Source organism: Akebia trifoliata, chromosome 7, assembly GCF_017979445.1.
Source record: "Akebia trifoliata isolate Shusen 1 chromosome 7, ASM1797944v1, whole genome shotgun sequence".
NCBI lineage: Eukaryota > Viridiplantae > Streptophyta > Magnoliopsida > Ranunculales > Lardizabalaceae > Akebia > Akebia trifoliata.
In genome coordinates this window covers 21,308,067-21,319,300 of record NC_141381.1, presented here as the reverse complement: position 1 = coordinate 21,319,300, position 11,234 = coordinate 21,308,067, and the positions used below count along the sequence as shown (strand labels likewise).

Here is an 11,234-nt window from a genome sequence, read left to right as displayed (position 1 = left end):
AAATCTCATATAATGAGTCATTAATCTAGTCATCAATAAAAAAAAAAATCATTAATGTATCCATTAAAAAAAAAAAAGTCAATAGTTTTTTCATCAATTAAAAAAACGTCATTAATCTCATCCACCCAAAAAAATGTCATTAATCTATTCATAAAGAATAATCAATTTATTCATAAAAATGGGTACACTTTATTAAATAGATTAATATTTATTAATATAAGGATTCTGTTCTCGGTTTGGTTCGATTTTTACAAGGCATGAAGCAAGAATCGAATGAAATTGATCGATTCTTTATTTTGTTAACTTGAAATCGAATTGAACCAAACCAATCCTAAGCTCTCAATTTTGTTCGATTCTCAGTTTGAACCAGACCAAGTTGCACCCTTAGTCAAGGGTAGCCAGTTTAATTAGATTCATGGAGTATTTATAAATAGGGATATAAATGCAGGGGTAATCAATAAATTACTCTTTATGAAATTCAATTAAGCCACTGTACATCTGTACGTTGATATACGGGAGCTCCCCTGCGAAGGCCGATCGGTTTTGGTGAGGACAACGGAAGATTTACAGAGACCACTGTAATTTAATCTGTGCTGTTCATCCATCTTCAAATCATATTTAAGACGTCGATCTCGAAACGCCTCGATCGCTTCTCAGATCTCTCTAGTTTCTCATTTCTACACAAGATTGTATACGAGGCTCGGTAAAAATGATAATTTTCAGGATTATTTTTTATAATTAGGGATAATTGGGGTTTTTATCGACGTTTCATGAATAATATTGCATATATTTTTGAATTTTTCCCAAAGATGCAAAGTCTATATTGGTTGTTAGAGCTGAATTTGAGATGTATCAATGGTGTTTTTCTGTTTAATCTTTGTTGAATTTCGCTATTTCTCTTTGGTTCGCTCGAAAGAATTTCAGTTGTCCCCATTTTCTTTTATTTGAATGCGTCTGTTTCATGATTTAACAAAGAAAGTTAGGGATTTTTAGTTTGCAGTTTGCACATATATTCTTTTTTCTGGAATTAATTTTCAATTTAGTTGGGAAAGCTGGGGTTTTGTTATTTGGATTTGCAAAAAAATATTTGAAATTTTAGTTTATTTAAAGAAAGTTAGGCATTTTTTAGTTTGCAGTTTGCATATATGTTATTTTTCTGGTATTAATTTTCAATTCAATAGGGAAAGCTGAGGTTTTGTTATTGGATTTGCAGAAAAATATTTTAAATTTTAGTTGATTTTTCAAGTTATAGCACTGAATTTGTTTTAATCAGTGCCAATATAAGGTTTATTATTTTTTTAATTAGTTAATTGAGGAACATATATTCATTCTGTTTGAAATTTTTATTTATATTATGTTTTTATTTTTTAAATTTGCAGAGAATTAAGGTTGTTCTGGAGGATCAGATAATTTAGGTCTATTTTGGTTCTAAATGGAACCTCCTGTACCCTCGAGGATGCCAAGACCTGGTTTTTCTCCCCCTAATTACAATCCTAATTTTCAAAGAACTCCTGATAATCTAGTTGATAACATGCAAAACTTACAAATAAGTCGGTCTCTGGGCCCCGCATCCACTATATCTGATTCATCTCCTCCTCAACCTCCACCTTTCGCACCTCCACCCTATATGTCCTCTCCACCCTTAGCACCACCCTCTTCGGCTCCCCATTCAATGCCCTCACCAACTCTAAGTTCACTCCCATTTCCTGGCCCTTCACCAGTATCTCGCCCAGGTCCTCCACCATCTAGCTTTCCAAGAATTCCCCCACCATCAGTTAGCCCTCCTCAAGCCACATTGTCGCAAAACCTGCCATCTAGGGGGTCGTCAAGGCCTCCATTTTCTCGGCCCCCACCTTTTGGTGCAAGACCATCCAGTGCCCATAGCACGTTGACCAATGGACCACCCTTGCATGCATGTGGACCTTTTCCGGGTGGTCCCCCCTCATCTACCACCAATACTCAGCATCAACAGTTTGGACCTCCTCCTGTGGTGGCACCTAGGGGTCCTTTGGGTCAAACTGTACATCCTTGGGTTATGCCTTCTTCTGCTCCATTGGGTTATGCCTCACAACCACCACTACCTTCATTGTCAGTTGCTAGTCAAGCCATGCGACCACCATCGGCTTCTCCATATGGTTCTCAGATGGGTCCGATGCAACCGTTGCAGGTGAGCTGTTCTGATAACAGTATTCATTTGATTTGAGAAGTTGCCATTTTTTTAGAGTTGCTATTGGCACCCCAAATTTTACATATTACACCCCAATTAAAAATCAAGAAAACAAGTGAATGGTTGGGAATAAGTAAAAGTTGGGGTGCCAACAGAAACTCTCAAATTTTTTTGTGTGCCGTAGATTTCATTTTTTTTTTTTTTTTGGGTTTAGGATTTTGTGTGAGCCTAATCATAATTGTAAACAACTAATGAAATTGTTTGAATGAGTGTATCATGTTTTGTAATGTTGAGATTATAATTTGAGCCCAACCTTTGTAATGTTTGAAGAGTGTGTTTAATCATTAATTGGGGTGTGATAAATAATTTAAGAAATTGGGGTGTAATAAGTAAAAGTTGGGTGCCATTTATTCGTAAGAATAAATGGCTCTTTTAACGTGGTTATTTTGATGAAACATTAGAATGATCAGACTGCTTATAATTGATCGACTATTATTGATGACATTTTGAACATTTTGGGTAGTGGTTCCCATTCCTAGGAAGCAAAATTACATGGTTGCATATTTTGTTGCATTCAATCCAGATATTTGCCTTTCATGGTTCTTCACCTTCCCGCGAATAACTTCTCCAATGTGATTATGTTGGGGGCTTAAAGTTAAATATACTCTCAGATGTTGTTTTTCATCCTTTGTGATTGTTCTTAGGGGCCTCCACCAATTCCAGGTACCATGCCACCACCAAGGATGTATGGAATGCCTCCATTTCCACCAAATCAGTCTATGCCCGTGGCACCACCTACAATGGGCCACCTGCCTGTATTTGGCGCTCCATCACCAAGCCCACCCAGAATTGATCCTAATCAAATACCGCGTCCAAGTGCTACTGCTTCCAAGGTCATATATGAAACTCGTCAGAGTGGTCAAGCCAACTATCCTCCAGTAAGCTATTTTTTTTCTTGAATGAAGTACTTTAGAAGTAGTTATGATTTAAATTTTATTTAGTTAGGCAGATGCTTCTAGAATTCACCCATCATTGTATATTTATCTGCTTTATGACCTCAAACATCACGACACTTTCCATTGTTTTTGTGCTATTTTATCTGAATCTATAACTCATGTTATCTTTCTTTTTGTCAAGCCTGCTACAAGTGATTACATTGTCCGGGACACTGGGAACTGCAGTCCACGCTACATGAGGTGTACAATTAATCAGGTGTTGTTAAATATTTAACCATCGTTTTCAGTTATTTTTCTTATGTCTATAACACATTTTAGAATCATTGAATTTTATTTGAAGTCATATTTTTTCCCCTTTTCTCTTTCAGATTCCTTGCACTGGTGACCTTTTGTCAACATCTAGCATGCCGTTGGTTTTGATGGTCCAACCATTGGCCCTTCCCCATCCATCTGAGGAACCTATTCAAGTAATACACATTTTTCTCTTTTTGTTTATTTATCTTTTTCCCTTCTTAACTTGAGGTTCTTCTTCAATTGAACCATTTACCTTTTATCGATGATGTATATAGCAACCCAAAAACTGGTGTCTCAATAAGAACTACGGGAAACTTAAAGGGGAAATCTTAATTTAGAATTCTATACTCCAATATATATTTTTTCCTTCAAACTTCGGAATTTCCTTGACTGCCAAATTAGAATTTATCAAGATGTTCATATTTTAAATTGTGGAAGTAACCCCAAGGGGTTGGCCTAGTGGAAAGCTGAGCCTTGATAAGCTCCTCAGGAAGGGTAGGTCAAGTGTTCGAAACCTCATGAAGCAATGAATTCCTTGGTGCCACCCTCCAAGGTCTGGTTGACCAAGCAGTTGCACGTAGGACTTTTCGAGGCGTGCACGGGCGAAGCCAGGAAGGCATAAAGGGGTGGGGCAGTTGCCCACTCTCAATTTTTTGACTGTTTTAAATACCCTTACACGTTATTGATTATTTTAGAAGTCTCATGATCAAGCTATAACATGCCCCCTCTGACCGTGTTATCCACCTCCCCCATTCAATTTTTTGCACCCCCCCTCCCCATTTTCTAATTTATTTAGACACCACCATACAGTTTGGTGAATATCTGATATCTGAGATACCCCACCTGTAATCAAACCAATGGCATGCCCCTTTGACCTTGTTGTCGGTTGTCCCCCACCTTTTCAAATTTGTTGGTGATTTAAGCACCCCTCTATTAAAGAGAGCTGCTATTGGCACCCCAATTTCTTAAATTATTTATCCCATCCTAATTAAAGACTCACTGTTCAAACATTACAAAAGTTTGATTCAAGTTATTACTACAAAAGTTTAATTCAAGTTATTACTTCAACGTCATAACACATTCAAACAACTTTGGCAGTTGTTTACAATCAGGATTAGGCTCATATAAAATCCTAAATCTAACAAGTAAAAAGTATAAAGAAAAAGAGAGAGTTTCTATTGGCACCCCAACTTTTACTTATTCTCTACCATTGACTTAAATTCCCATTTTATATCTTTAATTGGAGTGTAATAAAAGTTGGAGTGCCAAACCCCTTGAAGTCATACTTCTTATGTTAATTATTAACAATTAACAATATTCCTATATTAACCAAGCATTTACCTATAAAAAAATAAAAAAATAGCAGCTCTCTTATTAAATTAGTTAATATTTGAGATACCTTGGGTTTTCAAACCAATGACATGCCCCCCATTTGACCTTCTTCTTCTGTTTTTTTTTTAATAAGGGAAAGAAATACAGGAAAGGGGAGGTCGAGGTGACCCACCCCAAAAGAAAAGGAAAGAAAACATCTAACAAACTAAGCAGTTGAAAGATTACAAAAACTGTCTAACCGGACAAAAAAATCCTTAAAGAACACCCTTTTGAACTCTTTGAAGACTTTGCACCAATAAAATAACAGACCAAGAATCGAAAGAGCCAACTCTTGATTTGATTGCCTTATTCTTCAAAAGTTCTAGCATTTCTAGCTTTCCAAATGCCCCACAAAATTGTGAACAAGGTTAAGCTCCAAAACCACCTCTTGGCATGACGGAAGTTCATCCCTAAATGAAGCCATTCCCCAAAGAGATCTTTAACTATGCCTGACATATACCAATCCACCCCAAACAAAGGGAAAAAATGAGCCCACACCTGATTGGCTTCCTCGCAATGCAGGAGTAAATGGTTAGAGGATTCCTCGCTTATCATGCACATACAACAAATGTTTGGGCCACAGAAGCCCCTTCTCCTCAACAAATCTAACATTTGGATTCTTTCCCACACTATAGACCAAACAAAAAATGTTATCTTGGACCTTGTTCTTCTTTGTTAGACTAATCAAAAAACCTAAACATTCTTATTTTCAACTTGTAACCAAAAATCCTTAATTTTTCTTTCTAAAAATTGATATATTCAAAGTCTTTCACATCTTGGTAACTTAATTTTAATTTATCTAACTTCATTTTCCATCCATCGTTTTGAATATCACCTAAATCTCTTGTAGAACATCCCAGAATTTCTATAAAAAATTAAAAATCTCATCAACTTTTACTTTAAAAATTCTATCATGTTCTTAGATTTGAAAACTCAAAGTAGATTAATCTTAGGTTGAAAATTAAATTTTACCCAAGAGGTTGAAGATGACTGATTTTGCAAATAGAAATCAAAAGATTTATGGTTTCATGTTGAAGATGAGGTTAATGAGGTCACTTTGCATTAGTCTATTGTAGAAGACTGAGGTCAAGGGGGCATGTAGGCATTTTGGTAAATGTGAGATATTGTCCTCTTGAATTGGATATAGTCTCACTTGCTAATGAGAATCGTCTAATTACAATAAAAAACCTTTGAATTTTTCCCCCAAAAAAAGTCATCTTCAAGCTCTAGAGCCTTATCATTAAATACAGTTTGCCCCCCTACAAGAAAATCTTGGCTCTACCCTTGGTGGTGTGCGTGATTGTGGGATTAGTTTCACCTGAAGGGTGGGGATACCCCACGATAAGCACAAAAAAATAAATAAATTGTGGAAGTGAGTTTAGAATCCGTTTATCACTATTTCTAGGCATCTGGCATTATTGATTAATCATACTATGTAAATTGCTGTCCTAATAGGTTGTGGATTTTGGAAAAAGTGGACCTATTCGTTGCTCTCGTTGTAAAGGATACATAAATCCTTTCATGAAATTTATTGACCAAGGAAAGCGTTTCATTTGCAATTTATGTGGTAGGTGTTAATGATCCAAGGTGATGTTTGCTTCTTCTTGACAACAAATTTTATTTATTCCCTTTTAAGGATTACATTTCAATTGGAATTTGGTTATTTATGATTTATGATGATCCATGTTATGCGTCCATGACTGAATTGTTAAAGCACCAAACTCATAATTTACAAATTCGTAGCTTCAATTCTTGATGGATGCATGCCAATGGGAATGTTCAATAAGTCTATTGGAATTGGCTTTGTATCAATGGAATCTCATCATCCATATACAACAAATTGGTATGGTATATTTATACCATAGCAAAAGAACAATAAGAACTCAAATTCTTATTGGTACTGGAACTCATAAGGAAGAAATTGGATTTATGGATGAAATTAAATATGCAATATTTACATACAAAAGTAATTTTCTTTTTTGAAATTATAAGAGTTATTTGGATTCTATTTTTTTTCCTAATGAACTGCAATATAACGATTAAGTCGCCCTCTCCCCCCATTTATTGTAAATTTTACTAATCATCTTGTAAGGACTAATTTTTTTTTCATTACATACTTTCTCTAAAACACCAGATTTCATTTTCTACTTCCTTTCTGAGTTTGAAGGTTCTTTATGGAATTATCAATTGAGAAAGGAATAAAGGTTTCCCTCATGGAATTGTTGTTTCTTGTAATCATGTTTAAAGTCGTACCATTTTGGAATCTCTCGGCCAAGACTGGGATGAAACATTGGTCTCAAAACATTGAACATTTCTTCATAGTCTCGAACTAACAAGACAACATAGGTTTTACTCTTATCCGATAGATGATACATTAAATCTTGTTTGTCATAACTAATGCTACCTCGTAGGATTGTGTCTATGGCTACCAATAGAAGAATTGTAGAAAGGTAATTGTCAAGTCTCATTATGAGAGCGAGCTTGGCAGATATATATATATATATATATATATATATATATAGGGTCAGGTTCAAGGGACATATGAGAAAACATATGTAAAAACAATGTAACATTAATAAAATTTTAAAATATGGGTTAGAAGTTTCGGATTGAGCTGATTTTTTGTGAGGATGATCTCTATGATGGGAAGATCATCCGGAAAAAAAATCAGTCCAATATGAAACTTGTAACCCCATTAAAAGTTATTTAGAATGTGGACTGTCGATTTTTTGCCAATTTTTGTCAATAATTTGTAAATCATTTTTGATGGATTTAGAAGTTTCTGATTGAGCTGATTTTTTGTGAAGATGATCTTCTCATCATAGTGACCATACTCGCAAAAAATCAGCTCAATCAAAAACCTCTAACCCATATTTTGAAAAACCATTGTTTTTTCATATGTTTTTACATATGGCCCTTGAACCGCCCCCATATATATATATATATATATATATAAGTATATAAATAAAAGAGTGAATGTATGTAAACACCCTTATGTGGAAATAATAGAAGAGAAAAATAGAAAAAATAGTAAACAGAAACATTATTGTTTCTAATACTCCCCCTCAAGTTGGGGCAAATATATCAACTAAGCCTATCTTGACAAGATGAGATTTAGTGACAGAAGGACTTACAGACTTTGTAAGTATATCAGCAAACTGTTTTGAAGAAGAGACAAAGACTGTCTGAAGAGCACCAGATCGAACTTTCTCCTTGAGAAAGTGAACATCAACCTCTATATGCTTGATTCTTTCGTGAAGAACTGAGTCAGAAGCAAGCTTGATGACAGACTTGTTATCACAAAACAAAGTGGAAGAGCCAGAGATCGGAAAATCAAATTCCATCAGTAAAGATCTAAACTAAATAAGCTCATAAGTACCAAAGGCCATAGCACGATACTCAGCTTCAGCAGAAGAACGATATATCGCACTTTTTTTTTTTACTTTTCCTCGAGATCAGGTTACCACTATGGAAAGTGCAGAAATCAGAGGTATATTTCTTATCTATAAGAGAATCAATAAAATCAGCATCAGTGAAGCAGGACAAATGTGGTTAGGCAGTGGAAAAGTAGAAAAGCCCAAGATCAGGACGAGACTTCAAATAACGAAGAATACGATAAACAATAACAAGATGATAGGTGTGCGGGGCATGTATGAATTGATTGACCACACTAATCGCAAAGGTCAAATCTGGTCTCGTGTTAGTCAAATAAATCAGGCGGCCTACGAGTTTCTGATAAGAAAAAAAATCAGATAATAGATTACCAACTTCGGCATGAAGGTGATGATTCTGATTCATAGGAGAGGAGGCAGGACGACAACCAAGATGTCAATGTCCTGAAGAAGATCCAATGTGTATTTGCACTGAGATAGCAAAATACTACAGCGAGAGTGGGCTACTTCTATCCCCAATAAGTATTTGAGGAGACTCAAGTCCTTAACCTCAAAAGCATTATCCAATAACATCTTAATCCTGTCAATCCACTATGCAATATCTTCAATCACTATAATATCATTCACATAAACCAAAACAATGGTGCAATGGCCATCCACTCCTCGACGAACAAAGTAAGTATAATCTGAGTGGTATCTGAAAAACTCCATAGATAAAATGATCTCAGATCAACATTGAAACCAGGCTTGCGGAGATTGTTTCAGGCTATACAAAGATTTGAGAAGACGACATACTTTCCTAGAATACTCCCCTTGAAGACGAAACCCAGGAGGGGGTCCATATGGACAACCTCAATCAGATCATTATTTAGAAAAACATTCTTCACATCGAGCTGGTAAAGAGACCATGAATGATAAGCAGCTGAAGAGATAAAGGGACGGACAATAGAAAGTTTAGCTACAGGGGCAAATGTAGCACCAAAATCCTTTCTTAGAGTCTACGTAAATCTTTTAGCAACTAGGCAGGACTTGTGTTGATTGACGGTGCCATCCGCAAGATATTTGACAGTGAAAACCCATTTACAACCAACAATCCACTCCCTAGAGGGAAGGGGAACAAGCTCCCAGGTGTGATTCTTTTAGAAAGCATCCATTTCAGCGGTCATTACTTTAGTCCACTTATGATCTCGCAAAGTCTTTGATACAGACTGAGGAATTCGAATAGAATCAGTGGCAGTAAGGTAGGCTAGATAAGGAGTGAGTCCCTGATAGAAAACAAACTGGATAATAAGATGATCAGTAATATACCCTCGCTTACCTTTGCGAAGTGCAATAGGTAAGTGAGAGTCAAAAGTAGAGGGAATAGGAGGAAGAGTAGAATGGGGTATACCTGAGTCCAAAGAGGAAGTTGACAAGATTGGAGAGGGGCGAAGGTGACGAGAGTAGACTTTCAGAGGCGGCACAGATGAAGATGAATCCTGCAAATAAAGAGAGTCTTGCAAAGAAGATGAATATGGAGAGAAAAACAGGGAGGACAACACTGTAGGAGAGGAATCCTGCAACGGAGAAGAGTCTTGCAAAGATGTAGCATGAAAATAGGGGACATTTAAAAAAATATGACATCCAAAAAATGAATTACACGATAAGAAAGGGAATCATAACAGCGATACCCCTTTGACATAGAAGAATAACTCAAGAAAATACAACAAATAGTTTTGTCATTTAATTTCGTGCAATGAGGAGTCCTGTCCTAAATAAAACAAATACACACAAGACTCTAGGTGTAACGGGGAAGAGAGTGCTATCAGGTCAAAGAACAAGAAGAGGCACCTGTCCCCCTAAGGTGCGATTCGGAACATGGTTAAGGAGAAAAACTGCAATGAGATTGCCATATTCCAATATAACTTAAGATCATGCAACCCTTGAAGAAGTCAACGGGCAATGTTCATAAGATGGTGATTCTTGTGTTTCGCCACTCCATTTTGTTTAGGTGTCTAAGGACAAGTCAATTGGTGAAGCATACTATGCTCATGAAGATGGGATCGAATCCCATCAAAAATATATTCCCTTCCGTTATCAGACCTAAGAGATTTAACAGTAATGTTCTATTGGGTCTGAATCATTTTCAGAAAATTATCAGAAATAGGGAGCACCTCAGAATGAGAACATATCAAATAAAACCAAGTACAACGAGAATATTCATCAATAAATGTAACATAATATCTATGACCATTAAAAGCAATAACAGGGGAAGGCCCTCACACATCAGAATGAACTAAATCAAATATTGTATTAAATCGATGCATGTGAGGAATATAAAAAGTACGTGTGTGCTTAGAAAGCTCACACACAGAGTACTGAAACTTGCGTCCACTACAAAAAAATTTTAAGATAGAAAATAAAGAACATAAGTGCTAAAAATTAGTATGTCCTAAGCAAGTATGCCATAAATCTAAAGTCTGAGAGAAAAAAAGTATGGCTCCCAAAGAATGAAAGCACAGACTCCGATACAACAGTAGGTTGGGATCCAAACATGTACAATCCATTATTCTCATACCCCTTGCCAAAAACCCTCTTCGAAATCAGATCCTGAAAAATACAATGAGTAGGAAAAAAGTTATGGAGCAATTTAAAGATTTGGTAATACTACTCACAGACAAAATGTTAAGAAATAGGTTAGGAACATGAAATACAAAATCAAGGTAAAAACCATAGGGTAAAGAGATGTTACCTTTGATTTAGATAGGTGTAAGGGATCCATTAGCAAGGCGAACCTTCTTATGAGTAGTAGGAGCAATGGAAGAAGTAAAATGACTAGACTCACTAGTCATGTGATTAGAGACACCAAAATCAATTACCCAAGTCAGGGGAGTATAGCCAGTCTGAGAGACATAAAATGCAGTGAATGTACTTGGAGGTGTGGTAACTGAGGCCACAGTTGAAGATGAGTGAGTATGAGACTGAATCTGATTGCGAACAATAGTGGCAATCTGGGTTTGGAGTTGTTACAGATCAATAATGCCAAGAGAAGCAGAGGGATCAGTGGGAGGAATT

At 36.1% G+C, this 11,234-nt stretch overlaps 1 protein-coding gene across 4 annotated transcripts in view; it reads left to right on the top strand.

Annotated features, from left to right (window-relative positions):
- Positions 1 to 478: 478 nt before the first annotated feature.
- LOC147398384 (protein transport protein SEC24 C-like) overlaps positions 479 to 11,234 on the top strand; it is a 49,898-nt gene continuing 39,142 nt past the window's right edge. Inside the window, exons 1-6 of one of the 4 annotated variants that reach the window (XM_086447567.1) lie at positions 479 to 703; positions 1,380 to 2,167; positions 2,872 to 3,105; positions 3,305 to 3,379; positions 3,492 to 3,590; positions 6,244 to 6,355. In XM_086447567.1, the coding sequence (XP_086303693.1) occupies positions 1,433 to 2,167; positions 2,872 to 3,105; positions 3,305 to 3,379; positions 3,492 to 3,590; positions 6,244 to 6,355 (1,255 nt within the window). In that variant the 5' untranslated portion in view covers positions 479 to 703; positions 1,380 to 1,432. Of the gene's footprint in view, positions 704 to 1,379; positions 2,168 to 2,871; positions 3,106 to 3,304; positions 3,380 to 3,491; positions 3,591 to 6,243; positions 6,356 to 11,234 lie in introns of those variants that run through there. The other 3 variants (XM_086447566.1, XM_086447565.1, XM_086447568.1) reach the window with 3 other exon arrangements.